This window comes from Leucopleurus acutus (genome assembly GCF_964270905.1).
Source record: "Leucopleurus acutus genome assembly, chromosome: 7".
In the NCBI taxonomy this organism is placed as follows: Eukaryota; Metazoa; Chordata; class Mammalia; order Artiodactyla; family Delphinidae; genus Leucopleurus; species Leucopleurus acutus.
The window spans coordinates 35706800-35728496 of NC_139150.1; the positions used below are offsets into that span (position 1 = coordinate 35706800).

At 51.0% G+C, this 21697-nt stretch overlaps 1 protein-coding gene across 8 annotated transcripts in view; it reads left to right on the plus strand.

The window, feature by feature from the left end:
• Nucleotides 1-2254: 2254 nt before the first annotated feature.
• Nucleotides 2255-21697, plus strand: part of PAX5 (paired box 5) — a gene marked incomplete at both ends in the record, with an annotated part of 184727 nt that continues 165284 nt past the window's right edge. For 6 of the 8 annotated variants that reach the window (XM_082843227.1, XM_082843229.1, XM_082843230.1 and 3 more), the window contains 3 exons: nucleotides 2255-2477; nucleotides 15761-15926; nucleotides 21108-21305. In XM_082843227.1, coding sequence (XP_082699353.1) covers nucleotides 2432-2477; nucleotides 15761-15926; nucleotides 21108-21305 — 410 coding nt within the window. Of the gene's footprint in view, nucleotides 2478-9915; nucleotides 9959-15760; nucleotides 15927-21107; nucleotides 21306-21697 lie in introns of those variants that run through there. The other 2 variants (XM_082843228.1, XM_082843234.1) reach the window with 2 other exon arrangements.

Sequence of the window (21697 nt, forward strand, 5' to 3'; positions counted from 1 at the left end):
CGGGTCCTGGTGCTTGGCCTAATCCTCTGTCCTTCCTGGGTGCGGACAAGAATGAAGAAGTGGCCGGTGTCCCCTCCCTAATCCAAAAGCCTCACAAAGCCAAACACACACGCAAAACTCACCAAAGCATTCCACAAACACAAAAACTAAAGCCAACACACGAAAACATAAACCAAACCCCCCATCAAACGCACTGCTCATAAAAACAAAATCAAAATCGAAGAAAACAAAAGCCATACAAACACAAAATTCACCTAACTCAAAACACACAAACGACACCCACTAGTACAAAATCAAAACACATCAAAACACCACGTAGAAAGAACAGCCTTCCAAACGACACACAAAAAGCCTACAAGGACAAAGTACAACACGCACACAAAATCAAAACAGAAGACAGAAAAGACCAAGACTCACAGAGCAAAACCCGCTAAAATGAAATCCACGAACAACCAACACGCAAAACACCCGAAACAAAACACTCACATGGATAATGAAAAGAAAACAAACAAAAACAAAACAAACCCTCTAAATAGACAAAACAAAACAAAACAAAACCCCCAAACAATTCCCGGCCCCAGCCCGGGATGAAATGTCAATTCCGGGAGGGCTTTTTGATCTCTAGGCGCGGACAGGCCGCTCCTCCTCTGCGCAGCCTCCCCGCGCGGACTAGGCGGGAGGGCGGGAAGCAAGGGCTGGGGCCCGGTTGCGGAGGAAGAGTCGAGTGCTTGGAGATGGCCAAAAATCAAGTCGCCGGGGCAGGGACCCGGACGCATAGGCTGCAGGAAGAGGCGGCGCAGCGGGACTGCGCAGACTACTTGTGGGGGGGTGGGGGAGGGAGCCGCCGGGGAATCCACAGCCAAGTTTCCGATTGTGGCGAAATCGCCTCAGTGGATAAGCGATGTCCGGTTCCCGAGCCCCCCGCCCCCTTTTCTCGAGCTCTGGGCTCTTCCCCCAAGGTTGTGGCCCATCCTCGTGACCACCCCCTCCAAAAAACAAACAACACTCTCGCTGAGGACGATTCACTTTTCGAAACTGCCATTGTCCGGCGGGCCAAGAGTCCTCCTGCGGATCTCTCCCCCGCCCTGGAGAACCTTGCCCCTGCGACCACCCCGCAGCGGGGCCCCACGGGCTTCCAGTGGACAAGCCCAGCAGCTGGACTCGGGACTTGGGAGGAGAAAGGGGAGGGAAGTCTTGAGCCTGGGCCGAAGAGAGTGGGCTGGACATGCCAAACTTCTGCGCGGTCTCTCTGATTTCCCCTCTGAAGTCAAGTCTTGGGGCTCGGGGACGCCTTAACGTCTCGGGGCTGGAGGGCAAGGGGATTCCACTTATGGGCCGGGGTAAGGTGTCCGGGACTCATGTCAACCTCCAGGACCTCCTGAGAAGGTTCTGCTCAGCCCGGGTGTTCCAAAGCGGAGGCCGGGATTTTATCTCCAGCGTTTCACAGCTTAACCTCTGTGCTCGGGGCCAGGACGGGACATGGTGTGTGGAAAGGCTCTGGGGCCAGGAATGGTACCTGGGCGCTCTAGGGTCTGGCACTGCCCTGGAGTCAGAGACACAGCAATAGTAATAATAGAGCTGCAAACTGCGGTGGGGTGGAGTGGCTGAGAGCTCTGGAGGGCGGACGCCGCCCTAGGGGTGAATCTGAGGAAACTGGAACGCCCCCCTCTATGCCTGGCAACACGGCTTCCCTCTACACTCCTTTCAACTGCACCTGCTTGGCAGAGTGGTTAATTTCTTAAAAAACAAAAACGCGGCCTGCACCCTCTTACGTGGCGGGGTTTGCACCTAAAGGGGTCACCGGCCTCGCGCACAGAGCGGAGGGCCGCGACACCCAGACTCAGGGATTTGTAAAAGGTGCGGTCGCGACGCCAGGGGTCCCGGCTCGCCTGCGGTCGGCTCCTTGCCGTTAGAACGCAGGCTAGAGCTCGGCTCCATCTGAAGCCGTCCGTCCCTCCCCCGCAACCCCCTATAAAAGTTCAGGGCGGCGCGGCGGCAGCATTGCTGCTCTCCCGGCCTCCCGCACTGCTGCCGGCCCGGCCCGGCCCGCCCCGTCTGGCCAGCTGAGCAGGCCGGGCCGCAGAGCGCGGACACCCTTTCCCAGCTCGGGGCCTGCAGTGCGGGGAGGCACGCTGGGGGCGCGGCGTGTCTGGGGACATCTTGTGATGTTGGCGAGAACAGGACATGATCTCACATGGCGAGAAGCTCTTTAGTTCCTTAATCATTTCACGGTGCCTTCGGACGCTTTTTTTCCACCTAAAACGTTTAGTTTCAGCTCAGTGATCAGCTACCCCAGCTCGGCGGGGGAGCGGAAGGCTTGAATTATTCCGACCTGCGAGCGGCCCCTGAGACCCAAAAAAAAAAAAAAAAAATCACCAAAAAGTGGAAACTTTTTTTCCCTGTCCATTACATCAAGTTCTGAAAAATCAAAATGGATTTAGAGAAAAATTACCCGACTCCTCGGACCGGCAGGACAGGTAGGACCGCGATACGGGCTCTAGGCGTGCTAACTCAGAGACCCAGCCGGGCACTGGCCCTCAAACACTTCGACCCTGGGGGAGGGGGCGCGTCTCATTTTCGCAGGGATTGACTGCGCGACTGTCTGCGGCACGTTTCTTTTCTCCAATCTGTTCACACACTTCTGCATCAGTCCAGGTGTTTGCGAGTTTGCGTGTGCTTTTCTCTATTTCTGAATGTTTATGTGGATGTTTATCTGGGAGTCTGAAAGTTTGTTTGGGTCTGTGTGTTTACATAGGGGCTCAGGGTGTGCATGAGTGACAATGAGCTTGTGATGATTATATATATATATATATATATATATATATAATCAAAAATTTTGAGTGTGTGTTGAAGAATCTATGTGCCTGTGTATATGTAGCTTTATATTCATGAGTCTGTTAGTATGTGTTTATGAGTTGCTGTTCCTGGGTACCGTTCTTTTGAGTAACCAAAATGTGTGTCTATGAGTGGCGTATACATAATTTGGATGAGTGTTTGAGTGTACATCTACTCCTTTAAGGGATTGTGTTTCCCCGTCACATCCCAAGTGATTCTGGAAGTGAGAATAAGATGGTTACACCGACCCCTCCATTTTTGGATGTCAACAGCTGTTCACTGTGCACATGCCAATGTACACAAAAGTGCCTGCCTCTAGGCACAAAGATGGGTCTGGGACCTGTGGGGATCTGTTGTACTAAGTCTGCCATCAGTCAGGCTCAGGTTCCATTCTGTTGAGAGAACAGGAGTGAAGGTGTGCAGCCCTTCGTTGTGTGGTATACACTGCTTCCGTCTGTGGGTACTGTTGAGCCTACCATTTGTACAAAAGGGTCTCACGTTGCAGACACAACCTTGGCAGGTAAGAGGAGGCAGCCTACCTACAGGCTAGTTGTGACATTTCTAGGGACCCCCAGCCTGCCTTAGCTCTTACTTAGACAAGCCTCTGTCACTGGTGTGTTTGTGTGTGCATGCGCGTGTGCGCTCAGGTTTTATCTTGTGGGTGCCTGGAGGAGAGCACAAGTAGGTGGACATGTGTGCCTAACTGGGGCATCCAGCTCTGAACCTATATGCACAGAGGCCTCCCTGGCACAGAGCCTGGTGTTCCTCCCACAGGCCCAGGCAGCGGGTGGCAGGGTGTGTTTATGTCTGAGAGGAGGTAGAAGGCAGCAGGAAGCTTCTGTCTGCCCTGAGGTAAAAGCCAGTTATGGGCACCTCTTTTACTCATTAGGTCAAATGTGCTAAACCCCCATCCAAACACACTTCTGGCCCTGACAGAACTCCCCTCCCCCCATCCATATGGTTCTGTGAGCACCCACCTCCACCCCAGCCCTAAATACAGGTCAAAAAGCAGAGAGAGAGGTGGGGGGTGAACTTGTATCTGAAACCCAGGACCTAGGCATATATGTGTTTCCAAAATCATTACTGAAGAGAAGTGAGGGCAGAAATCTAAGAGGCAGGGAATTGAAGAGGATTCCCCAGGGTAAAGGCACAGGAAAGGGAACCTGGAATCCCCTTCTGCTCCATCCCTACTCTCCCCACTACTCCGCAGTGGGTCACTTAGTAGGTGAGACTCCATAGGTGTCTGCACTGGGGACTAGGGTGTGTGTGTGTGGTGTGTGTGTTGGGAACGGGTCAGAGGCCTGTGAGGGTCCACTAGAGGGTCTGCATGGCTGGCCCAGCTGCCTCTCCAGACAAGCTGTCTACGAAGACTGTAATTCATGGTGGTCGATGGGCTCTTTGATTAGTTCAATCGCCTGAATAATCGTTTAATCAATAAAGCATTTCATTCCTCTGCGAGACAGGCCTGGGTGGGGCTGAGGACCCCTAGGCTGGCCAGAGTTTAAAAATCTGGAGAGCCATGCCCCCTCTTCACCGACGGGTTGGGTCAGGGCCCTGCCTGGGAAAGGGCAGTATCTCAGGTAATACTATACTTCCGCCTGTCTGCACCAGCCTGGGCCGGGAAAGAAAAGAGAGCTGAGAAACTGGCCAGGATGGGGGCGTCTAGGTCTGGTTTTGGGGTTTTTGCTCAGGCCTCTCCCTTCTCCCAACTTCAGGACCTTGTATGGGTCGCTCGATGGCCCTTTCCCTCCTTTAGAACTGTATTCCATTCCTTCGTTTGACCTCAGTTTCCCCATCTGTATAATGGGGAAGGCATATATGCCATTCTAGCTGTAAGCCCAAGGTCGGTGAGGTTCTACCTGAGCAAGAAGCCACTTAAGGGTATTCTTGTCTAGCCTCTTCCTTGTGGTACCAAAAAAGGAAAAACTGAGGTCCAGAGAGGGGCAGGGACTTATTTGAGATCATACAGAAGGAAGTATGGAGGGCGTAGGACTGAAAGGTAATTTTTCTGTCCTTAAACCTCTCATTCTTGCTGGAAAAGGCGATAGAGCTCCACGCATCCCCCTCCCCCCACAGCCTCCCTTGGAGGAAAATGACAATTAGGCAAATTAGCTGAGGTGAGGGTTAAGGAGTCCCAAGGCCAGGGAGACCAGGATAGGCTGAACACAGCCTGCGTGCTGGCATCCATTCCCCTAGCTCTGGAATGAGCCTGGTGGAATAATACCCTCTACCATGGATCTTCATCTTTAAGAACCTTGGGAGGTCTCATCTCAGGGATTCTTTTCAGACACATGGGGAAGCTGAGCCCTAGGAGAAGCAGGACTCGCCTTTGGGAGAAGTAAACATAGTCCCAGAGTCCCTGGCCTTTGAGGTGCGCTGGTAATGATAACAAACCCTGACAAAGGAACTTTCCACAGTTCTTGAAAAATCTGGTTAAAATTTCCCCTTTTTTCTCCCACTTCGACCATTCCTACAAACAGACTTGGGCCAGGCAGAGCAGACCACTGATCCAGGCGCAGGAATCATGCAGGAATTGGCTCTGACCCGACTAGCTTGTGTAACTTAGGGTCAGTTGCTTTCTCTCTGTGATGCTTTTAAAAAATGAGGGTGAGAGAGGACCCACCAAGTTAGGACAGCACTGCTAGGGCCTCTCTGGCTTTCTCGAACTGAGCAACCAATCTGAGCCCTGTAGGCCTCGCTTTATCCAAAGCACCAGAAGGAAGATGAGCTGGACTTGGGCTTCGGGAGTCGATTTCAGGCCCAGGGAGCACTGTAGCAGCCCCAACCCCCAGCTGCCGCTGGGTGCAGGAGGGGCTGGCCCGGGGGAGGGAGGGGGAGGCGGGGAGGGCGTGTGTTCCGAGTAAAGCCAAGTTTGTGTATGGAGACCGAGGTGGAGGTGGGCATTCCTCTGAAAGTGGCTTCTCAAACATTATTCTCAATGGGCTTTCTTGCAATAACAAAACTTTCAAAGGCAATTCATTTACACAAGTTAAATTTCTTTCCGGGGGGTTTCCTTTCCCCGTCTCCTGCCTCCGCCGCTTAACACAAGGCCCGGCCCAAAGTCATGCAGAGGAGGAAAGAAAGCACGCGACCGTTGGGCACAGCGACACCCTACCGCATTCAGCGCAGCGTGGAGACCAACCCCCGATAGCCTCTCTCTCCTGGACGCAGACTCGTGGGCTGGTGAGCTTTCGGAGGCAGGACTGAGGCGCGGTGCCCGGCTTGGTCAAGGAATCGCTGTGTTATCCTGGATAGTCAAGTAACTTCTCTGGGCCACCATTTGCTGGCCTATAAGGCTGGGTTAGGTGGCCAGGATATCTGATGGCGCCTCTTGGAGTTAGAAGTTCCGGGAGGCTGGCCCGCTCAGGCAGCTGTGAATAATCCCATATCCAAAAGGAAACACCCTCTGCCCTGTGCACCACAACGTGAGAAAGGGGGCTGCTCTCGCCGCCCAGGTTAGGCTGCCCAACACCGTCCTGAAGGCGAAAGTCTTCTGTGTGAAATGGGAAGCCGACCTATTCCAGTTCAAGTAATTAATATATGTGGTTCCATTCAACCCTGGCAGCGCTTTGGGGGGATTCGGTCCAAGCCGCACTGGTATCGGAAGGAAAATCGGTGTGTATGGACATATCCTGGCTGGGTTTCCCCTCCACCCCCCCCCCCAAAAAAACCCCACCCCATCATCCCAAGAGTGGCTCTGGAGAAACCCTTCTGAGAAAGAGATTTCCAGTTCACAGCGTTTCCTCTACCTGGGACTTGCTATGTGACCTTGGACAGGTAGCCTCCTGTCTTGGCCTCAGGTTTCATATCTGTAAAATGGAGAAGGCCTAGCCTCAGGGCCCTTTTACCTCTAAGACTATAGAATCTGAGTTTCTAGGCCTGAACTAGAGCGGGGCTGGAGGTGGAGGTGTCACTGGCTGCGACCCTCTGAGCGTCCCCATACTCCCGCCTCTCCGGTGGGAACACAGAGCCGCCACGTCGAATTCTTAGTCCACTTTTGATCCATCGAGCGCCACCGGCTGGAATGAACGCAGGAACCCCAACCATCCTGGTCCCTCTGCGACATTGCGATCCTCCTGGTCCAAGGCGAGGGGAGTGTGGTCGAAGATCAGGACAGGCGGGGTTCCAGACAAAGGAGAGATAACACCCACTGCCACCCCACCCCTGTGCATACGCAGCCTCCTGGGCCCGCAGAGGACTTCCTGGGTCTGTTTTCCGCAGCTGTGCCCTGGAGGGGGTGGGGACGGTGTCACAGCCGGAAACTTATCTACCATTCGGGGGCAGCTGGATCTGGGGCAGGAACAGAAGACGGGTCCAAGGGCTGATCCCATGTAGGAGTGTGAGAAATTGGACGGAGGTAGAGAGAAGGGAGACTGAAGTAGAAAACAACCTGGGAGTCCTCCCAGGATCAACCCGTGCTCTGTCCTCCTTACAAGCCCAGAGCAGGCATCTCAGAGCCCTTGCTTTGGTGGATTTATGTTTAATATTAGAAGATCATCACTTATGAATTCGAAACGGTGGGTCTTGGACAACTCCCGTGAGCTGCTGGGACAGGGGAATCTTCAGTTACTATTCCAGGGCGGGGCTCAGGCGCACATAGGCTCTCACAGAACTATTGCCTCCTGGGTGTAGAATGTCTGTCGTCCAGTTCCTTTGATTGTGGTCCCAGAGCCTGACATGCCTGAGAAACTGAGTCTCTTTGGCCAAAGACCCTGCCCTTCTGGACCAAAAGAGTCCTGCTAGACATCCACTCATTTTGTCTTAAAAGCGACAAGAACTTACACAGGAGAGGAAAAGTTGGGTTTTCTCGACGACAGAGCTGCAGCACAGTAGCACCCTTAGTGCAGCTCTGCGTGGCCCTTGCAGATTGAATGCGCCCTCCCGCTTCAGGGACTCTCATTAGCACTGGCCGGGACTGGATTCATTCAGTTCCCAAGAGGCCTTGCTCCGGATGCAGAATTACCCCTGCACACAGAAGCCTTCAGCTGTGCATATCACTAGCCCCCAAAGTGTCTGACAGCTCCTGGTCTGAGGCTGGAAAGAGGGGCTCACGGCTCAGTGCTTGGGCAACCTGGTCCAAAGCCTCAGATAGACCTCTCCCCCAGGAGCACCCTGGTTACTAACTTTAAAGGACTATGAGATTTTTCCCCTTCTATGTCTCTGCCTACGGTTAGCTCAGAATTGGGGGCCCTTGAGTTAGAGCAGGGGAGGACGGTGGACAAGGAGGCGGCAGCGTCAGCTTAGTTGGCGCTTGATAAAACTATGAAATATTTCCGCTGGAAGGAGCCTTCATTAAAAACTAGGTAAGCCAACTCTGCCCATTTTACAGATGAGGAAACTGAGGTCAGAACGGAGCAGATGTGCACACACTACGTTTCCATCGCGAGTCTGATGGTGCTTAGATTGAAAGCCTGATCTCTATTGAGCTCCTTGTTTTCCTCCAACATCCGTTGTGTGTGTGTGTGTGTGTGTGTGTGTGTGTGCGCGCGCGCGCGCGCGCGCGTTTTCTGAAGACTATTTCCCCACCCTCACTCCCCACCCCCCATCCCCGCCTCGGCTGCCCTTAATCCCTCAGGGCATCCCTAGGTCCCAATGCCGCGGAGAGGAGGCCAGGCTCCTGTTGGACCTGCAGCTCGACTCTCCAGGCACTGTGTTGATCCCCTTCCCCCTCCCCCAGTCCGCGCTCCACTAGGCCTTCGCCCCGCGCGTTTGTCAATGAACGTGGCGCCGCCGCTTGGGCCCCGCCTCCCATTCTCTCCCATTGCCCAGGTATCGGCTAATCAGGCGGAGCCCGCCGGTTGCTCAGCCAATGGGGCGGTGTCTCGGGTCAGAGCCGGCTGCCACCGCTCTGACTGGCTTGATGAAGCGTGATTGGCAGGTTAGCCCCCGCCCCGCCCCCGCCCCCGCCCGGAGGGAGGCTGAGCCCCGGGCGGCGCTGTCCACACGCAGCGGGTCCTGAAAGCGGCTCCGGGGCGGCGCGGTGGCGCACTGTGCGCGCCGAACAGGCGGAGGGCTAGCGCCGGCGGCGGCGGCTGCGGCTGCGGCGGTAACGCTGGGAGTCAAAGCAGATAGAGGCTGCATCTCTGCACCGGCAGTCCCGGCGGCCTTGGTCTAGGGGACCTTTCGCTCTCTTCTGTGTCCCTCGCTCTACGCCTGGGGCAGGCGCGGCGGCCGTCCCGGAAGAGGCAACTGAAAGACAGTCGAACCAGACCCCCGAGAGAAGGCAGCGGAAGCTCGAAGAGTTGGTGGGTGCGAGACAGATACTCAGGCGAGGAGGAGATCGTCGCTGTTGTCCCCATTCCTGGTCCCGGCGATGAAAGAGCAGCGGGGGCCGCGGGAACTTTGAAGGCAGTGGGTCCCAGGGTGTGAGGGCTGCGGGCTCCCAGCCCTCCAGAGTCTTGGCTCCAACCTCAGTGGCATAAGCGTCTCAGAACCTGCCAAGACCCCAGCGCCGCCAGAGAGGAAGTTCTTTGCAACTTCGTCTGAGACGTCGGAGAGCCGGGTGGAGAGAAGCTGCAGCGGCAAGTCCGAGCCCCAGAGACTCAAAGAAGCAGAAAGGGAAAGGATCCGGTGGAGACCGAGGGATCGAGGAGAGACTCCAGAGGCAGCGAGGCCGCGGAACCAGCCTGGCAACCCGCGGGCCTCGCTGCCCCCCGAGTGAATCCAAGGGCTGTGTGTCCCACAGGCCTCCTTAGAGCCGCTCCTACAGGAGGCGGGGGGGCTCCAGGCCGTCCCGGAGGCGGGCCCCTAAACTATGCCCCCGAAGCTGCGGGCGCCTTGGCCGCAGCTACCCTGGGCCGGGTGCGGAGCCGACGCCTGAGCCAGCCCGGGAGGGAAGCCACCAGGAGTTGGGCGCACCGCTCCCAGCCGGACTGTACTAGCGCCGTTCCCGCCTCAAGGCGCAGCTCTCGGCGATCTCCGGCAGAGCGGCTCTGAGAGAGGAACAGAAGCTCCAGCAGTGCTTTCTGAGCCCAGCTCGCACAGTTCCCGGCCTGGCGGCGCGGCTCCGTAGCCTCGCTGGGCAGCCCCTTGGCGCCGGGAGGCCGCAGCGTGGGCCGGCCTGCAGTCTGGAGCGCCCCGATGGAAATACACTGTAAGCACGACCCGTTTGCATCCATGCATAGTAAGTAGGCGGCGAGCTCGCTTCTCTCACTCTCCCGCCGGGACGGGGTTGGGGGTGCCGGACCGCGGGCAGGTACTAAGGACGGGAGAACCCAGGACTTTTGTGGCCGCGCAGTCAAGTTTGCAAAGTGCAGGGCTTCCAGGCAGGGGATGTGGAGCAAAGCGCCTGGTCGACCCGGCCGGAGCACCTGGCACCGGGAATCCCGCCTCCAGCAACCGGTAGTGTAGGCAGCGAGCTGCAGTCTTTCCGGGGCTCCGGCAGCAACATCTCAGCGTGCCGGGAGATTCCTGACTCGGACCCGGAGAGGGCTTTGGGCCGGGCCAGTTGGAGGGTACGAAGTTGCAGGGAGAGGTCAGTCTGAGTCTTAGACTGCGCCCCACACCCCGATCCCGATGGCGCCTTTTTCAGCGGTGGGGCTGATCAAAACTGGGGCTTGGAGGGAAAGTGGGGCCCCAAAAGTGCCTGTGTGCTTGTATGTGTGGAGGAAGAGGTTGAGAGCTAAGCGAGGACACCAGGTTCAGAGCTCCAAAGGCATCCTGGAGTTGAGGAGTGGGATTTGAAAAATCAACGAAGTAACCGTTCCTGAGCTGAGCTTCTGCTTAGAAGCCTCCAGTTCATACAGAGACCCTTAAAGACACAATCAAGTCCTCTTCAGGACACTTGCCTCATGATGGCTTCTCCTCTTAAAAAAAAAAAAAAAATCAAGAAGAAGAAGCCAATTAGTCACCATACAGGCACCCTCGCCTTCTGAAAGACATCACGTGTGTGGGAGACGGGAAGGGTCATTTTGGGCGCAGGCGAGACTGGCCGGCTGCCTGACCCGTCGGGATCTGCCAGTTCACCCATTAGCACACCCTCCTGTGAGATGAGCGCACCTCTCACGGTGAGTTAACGCCGGATTAGATTCGGAGATTTCGAGGAAATTCCAAGTGGAACGAATCGTATTTTCCTTCTGAGCGCTGCACAGCTGGGCTGGAGCAAGGCGCCAGGCTTCGGCGGCATCCAGCCGGGTGCCCAGCTCGGGCCCCCACGGGCCTCCGGTCAGGGAATTGCTTCTGCGCTGGGAGCCCTCCCCAAGGCTTCAGACAGCCCAGGATCCTGCTTACTTAGCCTTGGATCCCCTATTTAACAAAGGCAGCAGAGACCCGGCTGGAGAGAAGGCGAGCTTCCCGGGCGAATGTGTCCGTTTCTGCCCGGGAGGGCCGAATGGCCTGGTAGGCTGGGAAATGCTGATCTAGGCTGCGGGGCCGGCTGCGGGCAAGTCAGTTTCTCTTTGTGTCAGTTTCCCGAGTCGGAGATCATCCACCAAAGCAGCTGAGAGATTTGTGGAGAGAAGCCGATTTCTCGGATTCCAGCCCAAACGATTCCTCACCGTTTGGGGCCTATGCCAAAACGGTTTCCAGTTCGTGGTGACCCCAGCACCCCCAGCAGCCGTCTCCTGTGCAGACTTAGCCCGGCTCAGGGGAGGCTCTGATCTCTCAGAGTGAGCCAGAAAGCAAAGGAGTTGGGGTCAGTACTCTGAGAGGTGACCAAGCCCTTAGCTTAGTCAAGGAGCGATTTGAGGACAAAATGAGGAGGGCTGCCCTTGCGCTTCTATCCTCGCCTGCAGGGATCCGCTCACTGCCTTCTTCTGCACAGAGCCTGGCGGCCCAGAGGTTGTGCCCCAGCCCTTGGGGAAATCACATCAGAACTGGTGGTCCCATGACTGTGCATGAGGGTGAAGAAGGCAGCTCCTTCCAGGTGCAGGTTAGCCAACCGCTAATGCCTGTCTCTGTCCCTCCTTGTCCCAGCTGTCATCTGCCCCCTCCTTGAGAAGTGCTCCCTCCTTCCGTTTTCAATTTCCCCTGCAGCATGGTGGGGGCTTGGCCCCAGCCTGCCTAGCTTCCAGAGCTGCCTTCTCTGGAAGTGCCGTTGGTTCTGACGCCCAAAGCTATTTGCTTGCACAATGTAGGCCCCAATTTGTTGGAGATTGAGTGGAGGGGTGCACAGTAGATCCTGAGAAGTTGCCTGGTTAGTAGGGGCTCAGACCATGTCCCACCTTCTCATCTTCCTTCTTGGCCCTGGTCAGTTTCTTCCTCCAACTCCTTTCCCCTCTCCCCCCACTAGAGGGTGGCTTCTGTGGGGAGGTGGTGTAGGGGGAGGGGCAGGCATCGCCAGGATATGGGCTTCTGAGTTCTGTTGCCTCCACCCCCAGCTATAGTTACCAGTTATAAAGCACTTTTATATCCAGTCTCCTCCCCGAGTGTCTTCTAAACTTTCAGCTACACCCATTTTACAGAGTGTGATCTTGAGGTCAGACAGACAAAAGGACTGACAGGAAGTTCACATGGACAAAGCTGGAGGCAGTCTTTTGAGGATTCACAGAAGGGGAGAGAGAGGGACTCAGATTCCAGAGAGTGGGCAGCGGACATCTGGGTGACTGCACACAAGTGCAAGGCACTATCCGTCTGGTTTAACTATGTCTGTATCCATGGCCCCACTGTCCATGTGTGCCAGCACCTGTCTGTCAGAGAGTCCATTAAGGAGATTTCATCCCTGCCTTTCCTGTGTTCCTGTTTGCATGTTTGTGTGTCCCTTCATTCATCCTCTCTGATGTCAATAGGGGGAATTTCAATGACCCTGTGGATCCTGGAGTTGAATCTACCACTGAGTCAGCACAGACCCTCTCCCCAAGATGCTATGCCCAGGTGTGGTCTTTGGGGCTGTGGACAGGGGGACCCTGGTGGGCAGCATGTCCTTATCAGGGCCTGAGGAGCATCTGTGGAGTCCAGCCCCTCCCAGACCAGAGCCACGAAGGCCCCAGGGACATCTGCAATTCAACCCTTCTCCCCTGCCCTCCCCTCCCCTCCTCCAAACCCTGCTCTGTTTGCCCTGTGGGGGCGGGGTTGTGTTTCTCTTGTATCTGCGTGTCTGTTTCCTGGTCTTTGCCTTGATTTGTTTGCATCTGTCTCTCTGTCAGTCTCTCTGTAAATTCTACTTGGCCCTGAAAAGTGTAGCTGAGTCCATGTCTCCCCCTCCAGCACCTCCCACATGATGAACCCTCACTCAGCTGGAGTCCATAGGAAGTAGAGGATGGGACTTGGCTTCTCTGAAGAAGTGAAGGGCTGGAGCTGGGGGGTCCCAGAAAACAAAGGTCCCCCTCCACAGATGTCCCCTGTCTTCCAAATGCCCCCATGCTAGGCTTCCTCCGTTTTTCTCTTCTCTCTTCTTTCCTCCCACTGTACACCACATTTACCTTTCTTTCCTTTCTCTTCTCCCCGTTCTGGCCAATCCATTCCTTTTTCTCTTCCTCTTCATTTCTAGCCTGAGGCTTCCCTTCCAGGCTCTCTCTCCTTGCTGTGTGTCTCATTTCATTGAGTTCCCGCTCTTTGTACACTTGCCCTCACATTTCTTTTCCTGATTTCTTTCCCTGTCCTCTTGCCTCACTTCTCTCGGGTTTCTGGTTTCACTTCTTTCCAGTCTTGGGGTAAGTGAGAGACCTTGCCTTCTCAGACTCCAGTTTTAAATCACCAACCCACCACCCTTGACATGCTCTAATAGATAGGACTGGGAGAGAGGCAGAGGGCCAAGTGGGTTTGGGGGCCTTTCCAGGAAGTTGAGGGACATAGGGGACCCCCAGGTCATCCTGGGTCTGGTGTCAGCTGTGGATATGTGGATCAGACTCTGCAAGAGCATTGGTAGCCTGGCCTTTGAGGTCAAGACTAGAGGGTGTGGGGACCTGCTGTCACCTAGAGTGTCTGACCCTTAGGTTTTTTTCCATGATACAAACAGTCCCAAAAGCTCACAAATGTCCTGCAGGACTGCTTTTGGAATTTAAGTCCTCTGAAGTTTGCCACTGTGTTTTGGGCAGAAAATTTAAATTGCCAGTAGTATAGGGAACAGGCCGTTACAGATGGCTCCAATGCCTGGACTAGTAGGTTGTCTCAAAAGTGTGCTAGGTGCTTTTAGCTCCCTTTTTGTCCTCTCAGATAAGCTTGTACCAATTTTCAATTTACTTGCCTCTTAAATCCAGCCTATTATTGAAAGATCCATATAACTCTTTTTTATTAGGTGCTCCCAACCCCAGAACAAAGCTTTCTTAAGCCCCCTGACTAGGGGTGGCTGCAGTCTTTTTGTTTTAGATGAACTATGCAGTTGTGTTCTTAACTGTAAAATTCTATTCGAGATGGTTTTCCTTTTTCTTATGTCTGGAGTGTTTTAGAACAATTAAAACTGTTTAAAGCTCATTTTAAAAATCAAAAAAAAAATTCAGCTTAGAACTAGAATTAAGTACTGTCGTCACCTATAAAATGGGTTTTTTTTCCCCTTGAAATCAACCTGAACTTGAAAATTTGGGGAAATATTCAATTTGGACTCTCATGGTAAACTTCAGTGAATAGCTTTGGCAGTTTTTAGGAAATAGGTTATGTTATGGGTAGTGTTTCCCCCTCTATTTCAGATACTGTTCATGAACACGGATAGTAGTTGAGTGCTGGGGGGGAATAGCTGAGATGAGGTGGCTATCTTATGTTTTAGAGTTGGAGTGTGTGTGTGTGTGTGTGTGTGTGTGTGTGTGTGTGTGTGTGACCTCTGAGATGCCCTGACTTCCCTGGTACAGTCAAGTCCCTGTCAAGTCCCAGTTTAGGAGGAGATTTCCCCCTCCTTGACCTCTGAGCTGCCAGCAGCATTGGTGAATGCTTGGACTTGGCTTCTGGCTTTTGACAGTCCTCAGTGATGTCAGTTAGTGGCTGATTAACAGCTACAAGGTCAATGGTGTTGCTACACTGGATCATTCTGCGTTTACTGGTTTGGCTCTTCATTTACTTAGATCCCTGTTTCCCTCCAGATGGACCTTAATGTAAGAGAAGGGAGCTTTTTGGGTGCAGGAGATACTTTCCCGAGCTCTTTTTACTTAAAATCCATCCCAGAGTCCTTGTAAAACCTGGGACTCAGAAGCCTTCTCCAGCTTCTTTATTTCCCCTGAACCAACTTAAAGCTGCTTGTTGATTGCAAAACACTCCAAAAATTCCAGGGAAACTCCTTTATAACAAATCCTGATACACTAGAGTGAAATGTGATCCTTTGACCCATTTCTTTCGTGTGCTCTAAGAGGGTACAGTGGTCAAGTCTGCATGTCAGCCTCACCTTTTTTGTTTGTTTATTTTTTTCCCCATCTTTATTGAGGTATGAGTTGCACCTTCTTAAAGAAAGGGTTTTTATCATGGCAATGGTTGGGTTTTGTCTCAGTAATCTGCAGATACTACTAAAAAAAATGTTTTTTAAAGTCCTTAGCCCTTGAATCAGATTGCTGATGTAAAAAGTATTTTCCCCCCCTGAGATCTAGCTTTATTAGAGCAGTCCTTTTCACTTTTAAAGATATTTGTTAAAAGGAAAGAGTTTCATTTTTAAAAATCTCTTTAAATTTTATGCATTTGGAAATGTATTTTCTCCCTAGGATCTATCTTAGACCTCAGCATCATGTATATAATAAGTTCTGTCCCTGGTATAGTTTGAGGTCTTCATATATTCCATTGTTAAAAAAAATTATAAAGAAAATGCTAGTAACTAAAGGAAACATAGTATGGAGATGCTTGCTATCAATAGCCCAAATGACTGGCTGAAGATGGACAAAGGCTAAGGTTAATTTTAAAAAGCAATCTGAGGTGTTCATGTAGCCTGCATGATCAGACCCCAGGCTCAAGATAGCCAGCCCGCAGCCATTTCTGATCAGAGGGACTCTGGGTACTCAAAGCAGTGTTTCTACTCCTGTGTGACTGGTTCTAACCACCCTTTCTCTTGCCTTTTGTTTCTGATCTGTTTCAGGACATGGAGGAGTGAATCAGCTTGGGGGGGTTTTTGTGAATGGACGGCCACTCCCAGATGTAGTCCGCCAAAGGATAGTGGAACTTGCTCATCAAGGTGTCAGGCCCTGCGACATCTCCAGGCAGCTTCGAGTCAGCCATGGTTGTGTCAGCAAAATCCTTGGCAGGTAAAGGCAGACGCTTCAGGCTTCCCTTGATTTTTCAAATAATGACCTAAAACATGACCCAGAAGCTGTCCAACGTGGCAGTGTCATAGTGAGAATCATGGTGGCGCTTCTCTCACATGCATAGCACTTTGGAGTTTGCAAAGCCCTTTTGAGGCCATTCAATTCAAAGTAGCCCCAGGAAACTCCTGTTGTGGAACGGGGTGACTCAGATAAGAGGGTGACATGTTTTCTGAAAACCTGGTGAATTATTCCAAAGAACCCAGAAGTTAAGAGGTTCTTGGGAATTTCCCCTACACATCTTTGGTGAGCTCAGGGCCTTAGCAGGGCTGGGTGGAAAATCTACAAGTTATAAAATCACATAACCAGACTTCAATGTTTCATTTTAATGTTTTCAAAAAGCACATTCCATTTTTAAAAGTCAGCTGTCATTTTCAGTTTTGGGTTATCATCTACCTTATTATTTTGGGCTGTAGTGTTTTCCTTCTGTATGTTTTGTTTCCTTCATAGTGACAGGCATCCTAAATATATATGAAATTAGAGAAGGGGAAAAAAAAAAACCCAAACAAACACTAACTCTCAAATCTGACATTTGAAAGGTGCCACTTGACCCGGCGATTTGCTGCAAGCAAAATACTAACAATGCCAATTCTCCCAGAGGGCTCTGCAGCCTCTTAATGCACCTGTTTTTTTTTCTCGGGTGAGATGGTCCAGGGAAGCTTGTTTTGAGATGAGGAGACAAATCTACAGGGCAAAGTGACTGATTCAGGTCCATCTAGCCAGTCAGCCAGCACTCGGGCTGGGAAGAGGCCTTAAGAACTCCAAGACCATCTGCATCTCACGGTACTCCCAAACCAAAGCCGCAAGTGTGTTTCCAGGCATGTGAAGTTGTTATAGGTCTGCCCTGGCAGCCAGGAACATTCTCGGGTTTAGCTGTCAATGCTCTCTCAGGATTTCTCTTGCCAGGTCAGAAAACAACCTTTGGCCTGTAGCTTGCGTTACGGTTTGAGAACAGGCGCCTGAATAGAAAATAAATATTTTGAAGTATGTCAGTGCCATCATGATTTTCTGCTTACTCTTTCCCTTCCATCGGCTGGAATTTAAGACATCCTCTCAGATGGAGGGAACAACAGTATTTAACCTTGAGGAGACTTGCTGGAGGCCGAGAGAAGAGGTTTCAGGGCCAGGGGTATGGCAGCCCCTTTAGAGACCATATCCCCCTGTTTATTCCTTATGCCCCTGCCCGTCCCAGGTCACTCTAGCCATGGAGGCTGTGCACTCCACTCCTGTTTAGTACTCAGCAGCAAACGAGCCCCAGCCCGAGTTCAAGGAGAAGGTCAGGACATCAGCGTGGTGTTTTTGTTAGATGGTGATTTTAGGCAGGAGGATGAGAGTGAAAGTCGAAGGAAAAAGAAAAAAAACTAGAGGAGAGGGAGATAAAGAGAAAGAAAAAACAAAACAGAAAAGAAATGGACTGATTTATAAAGAGAGAGAAACAGAAAGAGAAATGAAGACAAGATAGAGAGAGAAAAGAAAAATATTTTAGACCATCTCTGAGTGAATCTTAGATATCTTCTTGGGAAGCCTTCTCATTGTACGGAGGTAGAGAGAAAGAGAAAAAAGAGGCCCTTCCTTTGTTTTTGCTGAGATGTCTTTGCTGAGCCGACATTTTGCTTGCTATTTGAAATCTTCTCAGGGCAAGATGCTGAGCCCTTCTCAGAGGGGACATCCAGATGCCGGGTCCTCACGTTCTGGTGCCCGGGAGCCCTCCACATCTTCCCTGGGGGACTGAAGGAGAGAGACAGTGACCCTCCCAAGCCCAGCCGGCAGCCTCCCGCGGCCCGGAATAGATTTGTCACTAGGTAGAGTGGCACTCGGAAGTTACGCGCCGCTCCGGTGCCTGGCCGTTTAAGTTGTCAACAATAAATTGGAATTTCATAGCTCATTATTTTCATAACTAAGAACCACAGTGGACAAAATGTCACTCTAATTAGAACTGCCTTTTAAGAAACAAGTTCAGCCCTAAAACAGTGTGACTGGGAATTTCTGAACTGGGGTTGTTCCATCCAATGATTTTTTTTTTTTTTTTTTGGTCACCGAAGAATTTGATGGGCACACACAGGGTGACAGATTGTCGAGAGCGTGTGGTGTGTGGTGGCTGTGGCTTTCAGAGGCTGTATGGCAAGGCAGGCAGGGTCCCTGGGGCAGGCAGAGTCATCTCGGAAAGGTGGCGGTCTGCCAGGAGTATGGGCATTCAGTCCACAGAGCTCAAGGCTCTGGAGGGGCTCGAGGGGCACAGCCCGGTGGCATTTAAATCCACCCAGAAAGCTGGGCTGTTGTCTTCTTTCACTGGAGCCTGGTTGGGAGGTTCAGGCCATTTGGAATTGGGTCGTATGTTACACAGTAGTAAACACTCAGAGGATTTTAATCCGCAACACGTGCTCTTTATGTTTTACAAAGCTTTTTCTTAACCATTCTGCATTTCTGTCTTCACAACAGCCCTGCAAGGTAGGCAGGGCGAACATCCTCCCCTTATTATAAAAATGGGATAACTGAGGCCCAGAGAGGTTGAGCTGGTCAAGGTCACACAGCGAGTTAGTATTAGAGCCACTGACTGGCACCTACACCTCTTTACTCTCAAATTAATGTTCTTTGCGCCGAACTGCACTGTGTGTTAGTGGCTATTGTTCGTCTTATTGTGTATAAGCCAAAGTGCTGCGTGCCTGTTTTGCTGAGATGAAAGGGTGGTTGTTTAGTCTGACACAGTTGCCAGTTGGGGTTTTCTGGAGTGACAGGGCTACCTTCTAAGTGCCTGGCCCATGTGTCAGTCAAAAGGAAGACAGAGACCTCTTGTATCAAGACCATAGCCTCCTATGGTTGGCCGTGTTAAGGTGGGATGGATGGAGAGCCATGGGCACTGCCATCCACAGCCATACAAGCAGGACAAGTGCTGGGGGGTGAGATTTCATCCTGCCACCCTCTCAGAGTTTCTGCATGAATACTGCAGTCCCATTCAGCTAATATATTTGAGCGCAGGGTTGTCTGTGTGTCTGAACCCCTGCCCCAAGATAGTGCTTTGTCCTAACAGACCCTCTGTGACTGTCGATTAAGTGAGTGAATGAGTGACAAGATGCATATGGAAATGCCTGGTAAACAGTAAAGCTCTGTACAATTGCATGGGATCATTATTAGTAGTATTAGTATTATTTTAATTTTTACAACTAAAGCAGCAGTTTGTTCTAGTGCAAAGAGCACTGGATTCAGAATCAGGTTTGAAAGCCCAGGACTGCTTCTAAGTTCCAGAAGGGAGTTGGGCAAGGTACTTGATCTTCTGATCATCGGTTTTCCCTTCTATAAAACCATGCTGGCCTCTCAGGATTGGTGTGAGGATGAAGATAATTCAAGGAAGACTGTGTAAACTTTAAGGCACTCTGACTAAATAATGAGTTGTTGTGTTGATAGTAACAGATATTTTTCTATTGTAAAGTTGAAAGGATCTGCCAAATCTGCAGAGATTGCTGTGTGCTTTGATTTAGATACTTTTTTTAGACTTTTGGCAAAAGAGTATTTTCTTGGATATTTCTAAAACCTATTTGTGACTAATAACAAATTTTTAGCAATTAGAGAATGAAAGAGCACAGATTGAGTTTTGCTTTATGGTCCAAATTTGTACATGACTCACTCTTCTTAGTGAAAAACAGAATTTGTGCATCTACATCACTGGTCCCAAATTATTTCATCTGTTTCTAGAATGTTCACTAACTTGGCCCTAACCAGACTTACCCAAGCTGAGAAGCATCTCTTTAAATGTAACCAGTCATTGTTCTGGGTTACCTTTCCCACCCATCACATGGGAGAATCACCGCTTTCCCTTACCTATTATAAACTTTTGTTAGGTTTAAAATTTTCCAGCAATTTCTAAAATGTCTTTTTCATTAAAAAATTTTTTCAACTGCAAGATAATCTTTGCAAGAGGAAGTCAAGAATTCCTCTGTCAATGTTGAGAGAGACGTCCAGTGAAGGCTCAGATTCAGAAAAGGAATCAAGTGATTTTTTTCCCCTGAAATATTCTTTCATGGCATTCTTTTCCCTGGTCTCGGTTTTACTGTAAAACTCTGACATCCTATTTGCATTAACAAGGAAGAGCTGATAGCATGGAAATGTCCTTGGAAACAGTGATTTACCTCAGGGGCGGTCCCTGGAAGAGCTGCGGTGACTTGTGGTTGGGTGTTTTTGTTTGTTTGTTTTTCTGATTGCTTGGGTTTTGACTTATACGTAACTCATATTTCTAGCTAATTCTGGAATCCAACACTCTTTGTAATTTTACACCAGGGTTCTTGTTTATCTCTTATGGAAAAAGAAGTTGCACTTTGGGGGACAGTTTCACAGAATGAGTCTGCTAGGGGATGGGAGAGCTGGCAAATTAAAGGCACAGGGCAGCTTTCTGAGGAAATTGTAGCTCAGGAGGCTGGGCCACAGTCCTAGTTTGGCCACTGGGTCTTGGGTGAGCCCGGGCAAGCCATTTAACCTCTATGGATCTCTGTTTATATCTGTAGATGGAGACCTGTTTGTTTATTCGTTCACTCATTCAGTCATTCAAAACTGAATTTTGTGCTTTAGAAATTCAAAATTATGTGCTTTAGAAGTGTTGTGGGGGATCAAAGGGGAAAACCAACTTGAAAGATTTCTGTAAACTGTCAATGGTAGATAAATGTGACAGAATTAATTAATTAATTAACTAATTAATTAATGCAGAGCATTCCGACCAGCGCTGTCCAATAGAAATGTAATATGAGCCATGCATGATATTTAAAATTTTCTAGTAGTACAGTACATTAGAAAAGGAAAAAGAAAGAGGTACAATTAATTTTAATTCTATAGCTTATTTAACCCAATATATTAAAAAGATGATCATTTCAATATGTAACCAATAGAAAAATCATTAATGAGATTTTTACTTTTTTTTGTACTAAGTTTTGAAAACCTGGTGTGTATCTGATACTTATAGCACATCTCAATTCAAACAAGCCACATTTTAAATGTTCAAAAGCCACATATGGCTAGTGGGTACGTACTGGACAGCACAGGTCTGGACGTTTCCTGGACAGAATAATCCATTATTTTGTTACCAACACCCATTTTCCAGGTCTCTCATGGCTAAGCTCCTCTCTCCTTGGGTCCTAGGTATTATGAGACGGGGAGCATCAAGCCTGGGGTAATTGGAGGATCCAAACCAAAGGTTGCCACACCCAAAGTGGTGGAAAAAATCGCTGAGTATAAACGCCAAAATCCCACCATGTTTGCCTGGGAGATCAGGGACCGGCTGCTGGCGGAACGGGTGTGTGACAATGACACGGTGCCCAGCGTCAGTTCCATCAACAGGTGAGGGGCTGGTGCCTGTGGGAGGCTAGGGGTCTGGGTTGGGTGGGGATACTGGGGGCTCTGCATGTGCCTTTCCTGAAGATCCGGTCTCTCCTTTCACCAAGTCTCCATAGGGGTTATCAGACAGGAGGGATGCTAACGGGGCTGAATGGATTGCTCTTACACCCTGTCTTCTCTCCAAAGTGGGCAGGCGTCCTAAGCCCAGGGAGAGGAGGCTATGCCAACACTCTGGCTGCTGCAGATTCTTCTGAGCCCAGAGTCATTTCCATCACTCCCTTCACCACTTGCCTCTGCATGTGAAGCACCACACAGTGAATTGTCCTGTTAGGCCTTCACAAATGTCACTTCCTTGCAAGCCCATCCTCAAGCTTGGCACTGGCCCACCTCAGGGC